Source organism: Myxocyprinus asiaticus, chromosome 38 (genome assembly GCF_019703515.2).
Source record: "Myxocyprinus asiaticus isolate MX2 ecotype Aquarium Trade chromosome 38, UBuf_Myxa_2, whole genome shotgun sequence".
In the NCBI taxonomy this organism is placed as follows: Eukaryota; Metazoa; Chordata; class Actinopteri; order Cypriniformes; family Catostomidae; genus Myxocyprinus; species Myxocyprinus asiaticus.
The window spans coordinates 29,638,660-29,654,032 of NC_059381.1; the positions used below are offsets into that span (position 1 = coordinate 29,638,660).

At 38.0% G+C, this 15,373-nt stretch overlaps 1 protein-coding gene across 3 annotated transcripts in view; it reads left to right on the forward strand.

Moving 5' to 3' along the window:
* LOC127429005 (rho GTPase-activating protein 7-like) overlaps positions 1-15,373 on the forward strand; it is a 104,521-nt gene that overhangs the window by 87,419 nt on the left and 1,729 nt on the right. For all 3 annotated transcript variants that reach the window (XM_051677722.1, XM_051677723.1, XM_051677724.1), the window contains 7 exons: positions 2,787-2,946; positions 5,921-6,119; positions 6,314-6,527; positions 11,161-11,275; positions 11,533-11,754; positions 12,930-13,147; positions 14,938-15,111. In XM_051677722.1, coding sequence (XP_051533682.1) covers positions 2,787-2,946; positions 5,921-6,119; positions 6,314-6,527; positions 11,161-11,275; positions 11,533-11,754; positions 12,930-13,147; positions 14,938-15,111 — 1,302 coding nt within the window. The remainder of the gene's footprint in view (positions 1-2,786; positions 2,947-5,920; positions 6,120-6,313; positions 6,528-11,160; positions 11,276-11,532; positions 11,755-12,929; positions 13,148-14,937; positions 15,112-15,373) is intronic.

Below are 15,373 nucleotides of genomic sequence, written 5' to 3' on the forward strand. Positions count from 1 at the left end.
ATCTTGAGTAATTATGTGCACTAGAATATAAAGGGCTTCAAGGATGATAACTCTTATCTATTAGTGGTCTTTGTCCTTAAAGGGGTAGTTCACCCAAAATAAATGTTTTTGTTGTTTACTCTTTAAACTTTTGTGGACACTCAAACTTCTATGAAATTCTTTCTTCCGTGGAACACAAACGGAGATGTTAGTTAGGCAGAATGTTATGTCTCAGTCACCTTTCACTTTCATTGTATGGGCAAAATATGCAGAGAAAGTGAATGGTGACTGAGGCTTTTATTCTGCCTAACATCTTGTTTTGTGTTCCATGGAAGAAAGTATGTAATTTTGAGGGTGAGTAAAAATGCACCATTTTGGGATGAACTAAGCCTTTAAATGTCACCACACAAGAGTGCACAGACTCTCTGATCAGGTAATTTAACCCTTTAAGCTCTGAGGGTGTATTTAAAGATGTCCTGTTTCAGTGGCATACCCAAAATTAAAGGCTTATTACTCGACAAAAAAAAAACTAAACAAACAAACCACACACACACACACACACACACACACACACACACACACACACACACACACACACACAAAGCAGGGTCAAGTGTTTGGTGTCATTGTAAAGAAAACTTTTCACATTTTTAATTATATATCACAAAAAACTTTCAAATTTACTTTTTTTTCTACTTATGTTTCTGATTTGACATTATATCAAATCAGAAAAATAAGACTACCTTGTAAATAAGGTAGCTCCGAAAAGGCTGCCTTTGTTTTGTTCCCAATCATGTCAGTTGTAACTGAGTAAAATTTTGTGTTGATTCAACAAAGCAATCAAAAGTTATAACATTATAAAACTAATTTATCCTAGTGTACATAAACATCTCCAAGTGTCCAAAATCCTCTCCCAAAAAAATTTAAACATATTAATTGTATATATTTTACAAGAACTAATTACACATGCAAACACAACCATGACTTTGCATAGCATGCAGACATGATTTTAGTCTTGAGATTTTACAGAATGAGTGCCACTTGACTCAATGACTCTGTGTCATGTACTTGGCACCATCTCCTGGCGGCTATATGTAACAGTCACCAATCGCATGTCTCTTTGTCCAAATATGGATGATTTTTGCACCAATCTGAACCCAATTCGAATTAATACAGCATTTACAATTATGTCATCTGATTCGGGAAAGCTAATGTGTTTTCAGCCAGATTGTAAAATGCCAGATAGCCAGAAATCGCTATATTGTTGTCACTGAGTAAAACAAATAGGAAATTAGGCTGGTTGTATTCTACTCTTTGAGAGCTTTCCAACAACATATGACAAGTGGCTATTTGATGAGTTTGATGTTTTTACTGATTACAATAATATGTACAGTGCGAAATGTTTCATAAATTATCAAAATGGAACACTTCTGATTTGTCTGCAAATTTCAAAACACTTGTTCAGTTTTGGTAATAATGCCTACATGCATTGTACAGTAGAGCAACTTTTGTGATGGTCAAGACTAGTTATTAATATTTTTAAAAAATCTTTTTTTTTTTTTTGCATTTACTTCCTTCTGTTGTCTTTTCCCTTAAAAATCTTGTTTAACCTAAATCTGAGAACAGAGCTCCCCATGGAACAATTGATAACATGTTTGACATTATGCATTTGTGTAGTTAACTGGACTAAAAAACAATTGCTTATGGCAAAAAGGGGAGGATAATTGACTTTTTGGGAGGAGAGTTATTGGGCTATTTGTTTTAACATCCATTGAGCTAACTACAAAAGAAATACCCTCTCAAGTCTATTCCCACATTTACATTGATCCCTTGCTTGAGCAGCACCCTCAGTTTTAAGGCAATGCAGCTGATTTCAGGAATTGAGCCTGTCATTCTTAAAAAAAAAAAAAAAAAAACCCTGTCCTTTCTTCTAAAATAAGCAATATTTTATAGTAGTTATTGCATGTTGGTGTAGAACAGGGAGGCTCTTGAATAAAAACAGTCACGTTCAATCATTAGGGGAACATAATTTAGCTAATGGAGTAAGGTAGATGCTGATATTGTCTTTAATTGAAGAACCCAGCTTGATGTTAAGGAGAATTGGGCTAGAAGAGAAATAATGAGGGAAACTGAGGCTAACGCTATCAAGGGGAACAAAATTTTATGAAATGTTGAAAATCTAATTTGTCAAATTAGTTAGGCTCCCGAAAAACGACTTTTAAATGGCTTTGAAGTTTTATCTCCAGGCCCCTGAACCTGATTTATATAGAAATAATGAGAAGCAGGCCTTAAATTGTTGTCAGGTTATCTTCTTAACTACACAGCTTATAGCCATGGCACTACTGTAAGTTCATCATCTAATGAAAAAAGGGCTTTTCAGAATGTAAATCAATATGTGCTTTGCTGAACGAATTGGACAGTTCGAAATTCCTCATGAGCTTTTTGTCAACAGGCCAATATGTACTCAAAGTTTAAAACAACTACACCCATTCTAATAACTTTATTTCTTCACTGCTGGATTTCTCAAGGTCAAACAGAGAAAATTACAAGATGCTTACTACAACAAACAAATGAAATGTCAGTTCAGCACACTCAAAGATTTATCACTGATGCTGATGCGCAGGATGGCTTCAGAACACTCCGGATATGGTTGCCGCCATTTATGTGATCCGCTATATGTACTTTATTCACTGCTATTTCATCTGTCAATTTAGCAGAACACATCATTATCTCTGAAAAATGCAGATGAGTACATCAAGTAAAGATCTAAAAATAATGCATTATGTGCTTTTATGTGCTTATTCTAGGACAGTGCCTAAAGTCTACCGAAAGGTTACACCTTCAGAACACAAGAGCAGAAAGGTGTTCGGGGTGCCTTTGCTCCAGAGCGTCCAGCAATCTGGGAAACCTTTGCCGCCAAGCATTCTGAGAGCAGTGGAGTTCTTAAGGACCAAATGTTTGGATCAGGTACGGCACGTCACCAACCAGAAATGGAGACCATGTTTCAGGAATGACTAAATATACAAAAGAAGTTGAATGTACACTCAAAAAAAAATATTTCAGTCTATTTTTAAGATTTCAACTGTATGACAAATTTCCATTAAACTGAATTGAGTAATCTTTGAATAATGAACTGTATTTTGAATTTAAAATAAATGTGTATTTAATTTAACATTAAAAACATTGCTTTTAATTGCATTAATCGAAACAAAGTTAAGCATATTTAAACAAATCAAATTTAATAATTTGTTTCAATCTTAATTTTGCCTGGATTTTTTCCATTTTGAGTTTAATAAATTATACAAAAATTAGGCCTGTATTGCCAAACAGCTATTTATCTTGCTAGTCCCTACCTGATTTCAGTAAACATTTCGGGGAAAATTGTAATGCAAGTTTTCTTTAAAATTCGCTGCAGTTTTCAAGTGAAATGTCCACTATTGGTGCTAAAACGGTACAACTTTTACTCACGTTGAAGCAAATCAACCAACCAACACAATTTCAAATCAATGCAAATTGTCACCATTTTTTTCTTAACCCTAACACTACTACGATTTTAATTTATGCAAAATCAAACAAGCAAAAGTGCTTTGTACTAAATAACAGCAAGTCTGTGATTTGGATGTATGTTCGAGTTGGAAAGAATGTTCTATATCCAGCCATTTTCATTATTTTTGCTCTGCCAGTAAAAACAGTTCCAAAACAAGCTGGATCACCAAAGCAAGATCATCTATGTAGCGATTACAGACAAGCAAGTGCTGTCTTGGAAAGCAGCTTGTCCAATATAATTAGTGGACTGGAAATAACTGTTGTGTACTTTTATTTTTAAAGATCCAAAATTCAACCTCAGAAGAAATCATACTATGAGTACTGTAATCTTATCTTGTAACTCAAGTTTGGAATATGCTTTATGGCATGTAAACCGCAATATAATTGAAAAATAATGATGGAATGAAATAGTTTTGTTGGGGTTATTCACCCAAAATGAAAATTGTCATCCACTCGCCCTCTAGCTGCTCTTTTCCAATATAAGTGAAAGGAATTGGGGTTGTCAAGCTCTGGATAAAGTACCCTAAACGATCCGTGCACTGTATTCCAAGCCTAGGTCTGTGTGGAAAAAGACCCAAATATAGGGCGCTATTAACTATAAATTTTGTCTTCTGCCCATTCAAATTTGTAATGTTTATGATCAACAACAAATAAAGGGCTTCAGGTGACTTGTATAGTCATATAGAGCCTATATCACCTATGCCAGGATCCAACATGGGACATCTACTACTTATTACATATCCTGTAAGGAGCTTGACAGCTGCAGCCCAGATGTTCTCCTTTTGTGTTCAAAAAATCAAGTGTAAAAAACGTTATGTTAAAAAGTCCTAAAGGTTTTGAATAACATGAGTATGAGTAAATAATGGCACTGACCAAATTTAAATTTTTGGTGTAGGGCTGCATAGGCTTAAAATGAAGTATTTTATGAAAAGCTTACTAAAAATAAATTTCTATATCGCATTGATTTGAAATTGTTTTGGTTGGTTTGTATTGCCTCAATGGGAGTAAAAGTTGATTTTTATTTTTTTTATAATGTTGGCTTGAAATTATTTGGGTCAGTTAATTTTCCTTGATAGGAGTCAAAGTTTTACCAGTTTTATCACCACTAGTGGACATTTCACCTGGAAAATGCAGGGAATTGCTTCTATGGCAATGTTTTTCAGGTTCTTTAGGGTGCTTTCACACTTGGTTCTGTTGCTTGTACAGAACCAGAGTTAGTTTCCTCCCCCGCTCGCTGCCCCCGCTGGTCTCTGTTCACATCATATTATTTGGGTCCGAACCGTGGTCCGATTAGTTACTGTTTTACCACTGTAGGTAACAAGTCAAGAAGACGTCACTGTGTTAAGTGAAGTATTTAAGTTTGTCTCTTTGGTTTTACCACAAAAACTTTGCATGCACAGAACAACACTTGTGTTTGTTTCCTGCGGATGCATTGAATATGCAATGATGTGATGAATATTAGAGTTTATCTGCCACAAGCCCGTGGATGCATTGCAAGAGATGTGAAGAATGTGAGCTGCTCTCTGAAAGTGATTTATTTTGGATAAAAGCAGTTATACAAAATGCATTATACCACAATAATTGGGATTGTGAGCCTGCAAAGACGCAAATTATACGTCATCACAAGCAGTTAACTTCCACAAAAGTGGTCTGGGGTACGGTTCATGTGAACTCCAGTACGGTTCACTGCTGATATGAATGCAATCGTACCAAATTGCGGAAGTGAATCACTTGTAATGAAGTATAATTTGCGTCTCTGCAGGCTCCCGATTGCAATTATTATAGTATAATGCTTTTCTCATACCTGCTTGTGTCAAAATAAATCCCCTTCAGAGAGCTTACATTCTTCACATCTCTTGCTATGCATCTGCGGGCTCACGGCAGACAAACGCAAACATTCATCACATCATTGCACATTCAATGCATCCATGGGAGACAAATGCATGAGTCGTTCTGTGCATGTAAAGTTTTGGTGCTAAATCCAATTAGACAAACTTTAATCCTTCACTTAACACAGGGAAGCTGACGTCTTCATGACTTGTTACCTAGTAACAGTGATAAAAGTGTTGCCGCTTTACATTGATGACATAATCAGACCGTGGTTCTGACCCAAATAATATGATGTGAACAGAGACCAGTGGGGGCAGGGGGAGGAAACAATCTTGAGTTTGGTCCAAGCAATCAAACCATGTATGAAAGCACCCTTAGAGTACTTTTATTCCCATGAAACCAGGCTAGTTAATCCATATCTGCACACTGATTCTTGAAACAATTTGGTCTATAGCCTACATAGAAATCTCTATGCATATTATATGATAATTGTGGCATAATGAACTGCAGTGTTTCAAGTCCATAACCATTTATCTCTCTTGCCAATCTTGGTCAAACCTCACAGGTTGGGCTCTTCCGAAAGTCTGGGGTCAAATCCCGCATTCAAAATTTAAGGGACATGGTGGAGGCCGACCCTGACAACGTGTCCTTTGAAAATCAGTCAGCCTTTGATGTGGCTGACATGGTGAAGCAGTATTTCAGAGACCTGCCTGAACCCATCTTCTCCAGCAAACTGTGTGAATGCTTCCTGCACATCTACCAATGTAAGCCAAGCTCCGGTCAAAACAATGATGAATGAAACTTGTCGCAATCATCTGCTGCAATAATAAGTCTTGAGAAACGTGTGTATTTAAGCATTCGCCAGTCATTCAAAGTTGAGTTGGATTGTTTAGAGACCAACTGAAACATCTGTTTCCAAGTCATTAATCTGCATTTAATGTCTTTCATTTCCCCGCAGATTTCCCCAAAGATCAACAGTTTGCAGGGGTTCAAGCTGCCATCTACCTCCTGACTGATGAGAACAGGGAGGCCCTTCAGAGCCTCCTCCTCTTCCTGCAAGAGGTGGTTGCTTGCAAGGAGGAGAACCAGATGACCCCAACCAACATTGCTGTGTGCTTGGCGCCCTCCCTGTTCCACCTCAACTCTTTCAAAAGAGACAGAACCAGCATGAGGTGGGTTGAAGCAGTCAAAACTATAATCCATTGCATTTTAATGGTTATGTAACATTTTATAACATTAATATATATTGTACTGTCACTCATACCTGTGTGCTGTACATTCAATCAGCTAGCAAAGACATTTTATTATAACTAGCTCCAGATTTTCTGCACCATTAAGACTAGTCATCTTTTACAATAAATATTACATCAATACCAGTTGGAAAAGCCAAAAACTTTTTTTCTCCGTTTTGTACAGCATGATTGTTGGGTCAGTTTTGTGTGAGAGTGGCTTATGTAACACCACAGTTTCACATCTGGCTTTAATTTCACACAGATAAGGGAGATATTGTATCTGTAATGCAGTTCAGCTGTTTAAAGAAACTCTGGCAGAGTGACTGAGATAAAAGAGCATGAGGAAGTGAAGGGCTGGAAGACAGATGGATTATGTAGGAAATTGGGATTAATATTTGAAAATGTGGTCCCTTCGAACTTCATGTTTGAGAATATAAAGACTTTTTAACTACCATATACTTACATAAAAAAATAAGCATTTAATACAATGGACTAAAGCTGCTTTCATGTGCCATAAGAATAATCATATTTTTCACTTGTGAAGTCATAATTACAAGTACATCTTAATAAAGTGCTTTGTTATCAGAGAGAATAGGAAACATGGAGGACACTAGGTTCATTCATGAATATTTCTTGGGGAACTCTTATTTTGACAATGTAATACATTTTAGTCAGCTTGCTCACGATAATGGGATTTTGGATAAATGTATGCTATTTTCTCTGTGTAAAAAAGTACAATATGCACCAAATGGTTACTGATATATGTAAAAGTATATGACCGAAAAGGCAAGCAGTAACAAAGTAGCTGCTTTTAGAAAGATCAATAAAACCTGTCAGGTACCCTGTTGTGCCACCCCAGAGAGTGTTGCCGCCCTAGGCAGCTGCCTATATCGCCTATGCTAGGATCTACTACTGCATTTGTACAAAATAAGTACATTGTATTAAAAGCTTATTTATTCAGGTAAGTACACAACAGTTAAAGACACCTAATATAAAGTGGGCCCCTACAAGTTATCCAACTTCTGCAACCTGTTATCTAATACTGCTGGCTCCAAAATATAGGATTCTATAGATGGTATTCATTCATTTGTTGAAGGAAATCAAGTTGTATCAGCCTTAAGAAAGAAACCGAGACTGAGAAGTCACAGGTCTGACTGGGTAAATGCATCCAAGTGACTGACTCCAAAGCAATTGAAGAAACTCCTATTTTTGCAAGCCAGCTGCCACGGAGGCAGAAAGCTCTCTATGCCCTCCTGCTGAGCTCTGGATGGAGTGCTATACATTGGCACAGTGCAGATATATTTCCATGCTTAATTTAAGCATGCTGCTATAAGAAGAAACACTAGAAAACAAGTAAATTGAGTAAATACATTGCCAAATGAAATGCAGGCTTTGTGTCAGAATTTGTAGCATTCCATCAATCAAATTTTTTTTTCCTTTACAACAAAAAACTCGACAGAGAACTGTAGTTTTTTACATAGTTGAACTCAGAAGTTTACATACACCTTTAGCCAAATACATTTAAACTCAGTTTTTCACATTTCCTGTCTTAAGCCTGCTATACACTGTGGATTTTTACAGTCCTTTAGTATTGTTGCTTGTCAGACTGGACAATATGAACGCAGTGATATTGCCATGGCACACTGTGCAACATTATGTCAGACTGTACGATACACATCGTAGCCAACTGTGGTCCCAATCGTCCCGATCAGTGAATGAGACTCACATTACGGGAGCATTGCGGAATAGAAATGAAATTGCGAGATTTGCCTGCGACTGAGGAGCATTTTTTCCCCCTGAAAGTCAGGACATCAGCGTTTCCATTGCTCCAGTACCACTCCATCACGAGCATAGGCTAACATGTAAAAAGAAAGATGGATTTTGTCAAATAAGCCTATAAGACAGCCTGATCACAAATACACAAAACTACAGATGTTGAGAATGAACGCGAGTGCGGGAGGTAGCCTAGAGTAATAATGAACTTGTGACCTGCAAAATGACAAACTTCTCCATTAACATATGGGGAAAAAAAAGGTGGGTTATAGTACATCTTTCTCCTCTTTTAGATTAGTAACATATAGGCCACGCAAAATTTTGAAAATTCATATAGGCTGATAATATATTGCGCTTGCAAATTCCCTATGGATAATGCACAAACACGACATGGATTTCTATAATTGTATCCAACTGTACCTGCTGATTTGGATTAAAACTTTCCATAAATAGGCTACTTACCAATATAAATTGTTCAACCTTTTTTTTATATAAAATTGGGAGTGGTGTGAATCTTAACTAAAGAAGTTTACAGACGTTTAAAGTAAATTTATTAAAAGTAAAATAGTAATTAAAATATAGTTGTAAAGAAAATGCATGATAAATATAAAGAACAAACGTGTTAAGAAAATGCAATCATTTATTTATTTTCGTTTTGTAAGCTCTTGTATTTATTTAATTCAGGAAATAATGCTTTCATATTGCTGAAGTGTTACACTTTTCTCCAAGTATTTTCTGCTTATTTATTAAAACGTTTTATATAAAATGAAAAGAAGAAAAATCATTGAAAGAGCTTGAGTGATAACTGGGCACAAATGTTGCTATGGTGCAGACACGGAGCAGGTTTATTTCCAAGTGAATTGGGGTGCGAGAGAGAAGCGGAATATCTCATCTGGCCGTCATAATAGCAGTCACACTATAGGGCTGCGATGCTTAATTTCTGACTTCGTCAGACGTTAAAGATCATCACAAAGGCTATTAATCGGCCGTCAGTGAACATGTCACACTGACCATTGTAAGATTGTAACAATGACAGAAATCCTTTAGGATTCCCAAAATTTGTCTCAGATGGCAAAATTGTGGCCAAAATCGTACAGTATGCACCGGGCTTTAGGTCAGTTAGGATCACTACTTTATTTTAGGAATGTGAAATGTCAGAATAATAGTAGAGAGAATTATTTATTTCAGCTTTTATTTCTTTCATCACATTCCCAGTGGGTCAGAAGTTTACATACACTTTGTTAGTATTTGGTAGCATTGCCTTTGTTTAACTTGGGTCAAACGTTTTGGGTAGCCTTCCACAAGCTTCTCACAATAAGTTGCTGGAATTTTGGCACATTCCTCCAGACAGAAATGGTGTAACTGAGTCAGGTTTGTAGGACTCCTTGCTCGCACACACTTTTTCAGTTCTGCCCATACATTTTCTATCGGACTGAGGTCAGGGCTTTATGATGGTGACTCCAATACCTTGACTTTGTTGTCCTTAAGCCATTTTGCCACAACTTTGGATGTATGATTGGGGTTATTGTCCATTTGGAAGACTTTTTGCGACGGAGCTTTAATTTCCTGGCTGATGTTTTGAGATGTTGCTTCAATATATCCTCATAATTTTCCTTCCTCATGATGCCATCTATTTTGTGAAGTGCACCAGTCCTTCTTGCAGCAAAGCACCCCCACAACATGATGCTGCCACCCCCATGTTTCACGACTGGGATGATGTTCATCGGCTTGCAAGCCTCACCCTTTTTGCTCAAAAATTAACAATGGTCATTATGGCCAGCAGTTCAATTTTTGTTTCATTAGACCAGAGGACATTTCTCCAAAAAGTAAGATCTTTGTCCCCATGTGCACTTGCAAACTGTAGTCTGGCTTTTTTATGGTGGTTTTGGAGCAGTGGTTTCTTCCATGGTGGGCAGCCTCTCAGGTTATGCTGATATAGGACTCGTTTTACTGTGGATATAGATACTTGTCTTCCTGTTTCCTTCAGCATCTTCACAAGGTCCTTTGCTGTTGTTCTGGGATTGATTTGCACTTTTCGCACCAAACTACATTCATCTCTAGGAGACAGAATGCATCTCCTTCCTGAGCGGTATGATGGCTGCGTGGTCCCATGGTGTTTATACTTGCGTACTATTGTTTGTACAGATGAACGTGGTAATTTCAGGCATTTGGAAATTGCTCCCAAGAATGAACCAGACTTGTGGATGCCCACAATTTTTTTTTTTTTTTTCTGAGGTCTTGGCTAATTTCTTTTGATTTTCCCATGAAGCAAAGAGGCACTGAGTTTGAAGGTAAGCCTTAAAATACATCCACAGGTACACCTCCAATTCAGTACACCTCCTATCAGAAGTTAATTGGCTAATTGTCTAACTTGACATAATTTTCTGGAATTTTCCAAGCTGCTTAAAGGCACAGTTAACTTAGTGTATGTAAACTTCTGACCCACTGGAATTGTGATATAGTCAATTAAAAGTGAAACAATCTGTCTGTAAACAATTGTTGGAAAAATTGCTTGTGTCATGAACAAAGAAGATGTCCTAAACAACTTACCAAAACTATAGTTTGATAAAATTATATCTGTGGAGTGGTTAAAAAATGAGTTTTAATGACTTCAAACTAAGTGTATGTAAACTTCTGACTTCAACCTGTAAATCAATACCCCTCTCCCTAGGGGTCTGTGGTAATGTCAACAGGAGGGAGAGTTACTAATTTGGATCTCTGCAAAGGTATTGCAGTCAGCTCTGTGAAGAAAAAAAAAAAAAAATTACAAATGTGTGCTATTCTCTGCTTTTGGACATAGGTCTAGACAACGGAAATACAGTTTGGGAAGACCTGATCAGAGGGATCTGAGCGAGAACCTGGCTGCAACACAGGGACTGGCGCATATGGTTAACGAATGCTCTCACCTTTTCCAGGTCCACTGCACACTTTTCAGTTAATTAGTACTAATGACTGTCAGCTTCCTTGCTCAGAGCTAAATGCACAATATCAGCTTCCCTGCTCAGTGCCTTTTCAATAGTTTTTTCAGCACTAGTGTTGTAATGCAAAGACAAGATTGCCAAAACTATATTTATTAAAGTTTCCAGCCATTTGGCATGCTATCTGTAAGCAAAATGTGTGTAATTTTACGTCCTTACACCTACTTGACTATTTGTATCTGTCATCAATACAGATCCCGAAATACTGGGAAGCCCAGGGAGCAGGCAGCTTTACTGAAGATTCACTGCAAAATGATGCAGGTCTAAGTTCTTTTTCTCACTTCCGAGAAAATGAATTTCCAGACTGTGCCAGACTGGCCCTGCTCACACAAAAACTTCTGAGGGAGGCCAGGGAGAAGTCTAAAGGCTGGACATCCAGTTCAAGCTCTGATCATGTGGACGTGGCATTTAAAAAGGTTTGTACTTACTCTTCCAAATTACATCATAAGATCAAATGTTCAGAGATCGAAAACCCTTTCAAGCAGATTCCTGCCTCTAGAGAAAATATAGTTCATATATATTTTGTGTTATGATATAAAGTTTTCAACAACGATTGAGCTAAAGTCAAAATCAGCTGTCTGCAAACACCTAGTTTAGTTTACATGGGAAACTGGTGTGTTAGTTCCAAATTTTTTGGCACTATTAGGACCCATTGTGCCAAATTCCGAACAAGCACCACTGTGCGGCAAATGTTCATGTCCCGAAAATTGTGCATGCTGTGCTAGCATGATGCTTCAGAAGTAAAAGAATACTGTTTTGTTCTCAGTATTGTTAGGGTTAGGAGTATATTAATGTTATTACTACTCAAACGTTTAATTCGTATAATGTTTGCTCATCTCTTCGGTTTGTGCAAAGGTGTGCGACTGTAGTTTCAGCTTCATCCACCGGGGGCAGTTCAGAAATTCGCAAAGAATAGACCAATTTTAACAGTCAAAACATTAGACCTCCTGCTGCTGATTTTCCCGTAAAATTAGTCTGTTTATTTTGCACTTGTCATCCCACCTTTTCTCATAGAATCACGTTACTATACCTTCATTTTTGCAGAATGGTTTTTACGTGGCTCGTTGTACGTATCGTAACTGTTTCCTGGAGAAATAAACACTAGAAGCACTACAACAACCACTTTTATTCTTTTTCAATCAATCAATCACGAGTAAAACGGCAGATTTTCGGTTCATAAACACTTTTCGCCTTGTTTTCTGACACAAGGCTCTCTTATAAACACTTTTACTATAGTACATGACTTTATCATACGCTATTATGGCTGTTCATTTTAGGATTTGCATTACATAACCAACTACATTTACAAGGTGGTTTTATAAAATTGATCGGGGTATGAGTCAACACACAACAAATGACGTGGTTGCCTCAGCAATTGCGTTTTTCATCTCACATTAGATTTAAGGTTAAGGGTAGGGAGGTCGGTTTTGTTGATTTAAAACTTGAAAGAGCATTCACCTTAAAAACCTTTATGAAATCCTTTCATGCGATACTGTTGGAGCCATATGTGTCATTTGCAACCCATCTCTGTAAACATCTTAAAAACCAAAAGATGAGACCCCACTAAATCACTCTAATTTAATTGTTGAAGGTGGAGGATGGTTATCCATTGCGGCTGTGGAAAGGAACGACAGAAGTGGATGCTCCATTACAGGAAGTCTTCCACCGTGTGTTAAGAGAACACGGTCAGTGGCAAAGAGACCTCTTGTACAGTGAGGTGGTGGAGACTCTGGACAAGGACGCAGAGGTGTATCATTATATACTGCAGGCTGCAGGAGCCAGGCCACCACTGCAGCATGTGCTGCTAAGGTAATGGGCCACTTGAAGAATAACTTATCCTTAAAGGGATAGTTCACCACAAAATGAAAATTCAGCCATTGTTTACTCACCCCTTAGTTGTTATAACACCATATAACATCTTTGTCTTAACACAGTGGTTCTCAGTGATGTCATACAATGGCAGTTTATTGTGACCACCTCTTGAAGCTACTAAAGTATAATTCAGACATCTAAATAATTACTGTATGTGACTCATGCCTTGTTCTGAAGGAATATGATTCGATTTGGTGAGAAACAAACCACAATCCAGTGTAATATTGAGTGAAAATCTTGACCGACCATCTCATGCTGCTGCTCACGTGGTGGGGCATTCAAGTGAATACTCGTTTTATTTCGCTTCAACAGGACAACCAGCAATATTAACAACAGAAAACACAACATAACTGCACATAAACCAGAGAGCAGAACTTACAAAACATGTCTGAAAAGTTTGTAGTCATAAAATAGATGCATTTCTATGCCCAGACTTATTTGTTTGAACCAGAGTCCTCAATCAAACAGAGAGATGGGGCTGAAGGTAGCTACAGTCACACCGTGTCCTACTCAGACTACTGATCTTTCCTATGTTAATCAGAGTTTTTTGTCCTAAGCAGCTGCGACGAGCAATGGGACATTCTGTTGATTGCTTGGTTTCTATATATGGCATCGCGCCAGGTAACCCCATCCGTTATGAACTTGCACCGGTCCAAAATGCGATGCGTGGTGCGAGGCGATCATCTGTGTTCCGCGACTGCATTTGGGTCCTTGAATAACATATAACGTGCGGGTATTGGCAGCCAGTGGTGTTTCTGGTGTCCCCTTAGGGTAAGATGGTGCCCTCTAAGGGAGTCGGTGCCCTACGTAGACTGCGTAATATGCGTATAGGGAGTGACAGTACTGGTAGCTACCTTCGACCTCCCCCATCACACTGTTTGATTGAGGACTCCGGTTCAAACAAATAAGGCTGGACATTGAAATGCATCTATTCTTCCACTACAAACTCTTCAGAAATGTTTGTGTGCAGCTATGTTGTGTTTTTGTTGTTAATATCACTGGTGGTCCTGTTGAAGCTAAACAAAATGACTTTTCGCTTAAACGCTCCATCTCACGCATGCTGCGTAACTACTGCTATTGTGCAAAGAGCCTTTTGAAGCTTGAAGAGGTGGTCACCATAAACTGCCAAAAATATGTAATCATCCCAACTGATAAAGATTCAATAACTCTGAGGGAAGTTGCAAAACGGGCAATAACTGGAAAATCCAAAATTGCATCGTGTTCAGAAACTTGAGGCTTGTCACGTAAGACTTAGAAACCTGTAGTCCTCTGGGTATCATGGCACAGCACCAAAGTACTTTGAGACCATGAAATGAGATGATGCTCACAGAATGAACTCAGAGCCCAATCATTTATGCTTCATTTTCAAAGGTGATTTGCCTTTGCATAATTCCTCGCATTAACATCTGGGACAACTTAATTGATGACGTCTTCTTGAATGATAATAGATGTACCTTTCAAAAGAAAACTAAGACTTAGCATGAGTTCCATCCTGGATTTGATGGCATATTCAGTGACAAATAAGCACGGTAAAGAGTAAATCCCTTGACAACGCCATCTCATAACATGCACACCATTGCATGTGTAATCCCATTTACCCTTGCCATGGCTGTAATTGAGCCACCCCACATATATATGAGCTTGCATTGCTGTTCTAATTCTTGGTGTTACCAAAGATACTTCTTTATATTACTGCGTTTCTGAACTATTACATTCTCCTGCTGTAGGACTTGGCAATCAGATTCTACGACAGGGTCTCTGTTCGTGTCCTCCACTTCTGTCGAACATGCTTCTGTGGCTATCCGAGGTGTGAGGGCTCAAGTTTTTTGCTGCTTTTTCCTAATCGAGCCACTGGGGTCAAAGAAGTCACGAGTCACGCACCTCTGCCGGACAGACACAAGGTGTGTATCTTTGACCAAATAAAAAAAGAGGTTGAAAATGGGGCGTATTTGAAAAAGAGCTTCAGGCTCAAATTTCTTGCTAAGGCTCAGAGATTTGTAGTTTCTTTAATAATCAATTTGTTACCTGCAAGTCTCTCTTGCACTACAAGAGCCCCTATAGATTCATATTTTAGGGCAGAATCAATGAAACACTTGGCTGTAATACAGCAAACAGTTGTCGTCGAAAATTGAGATGCATTCCTGGGGATGTGTTGTGACAGCG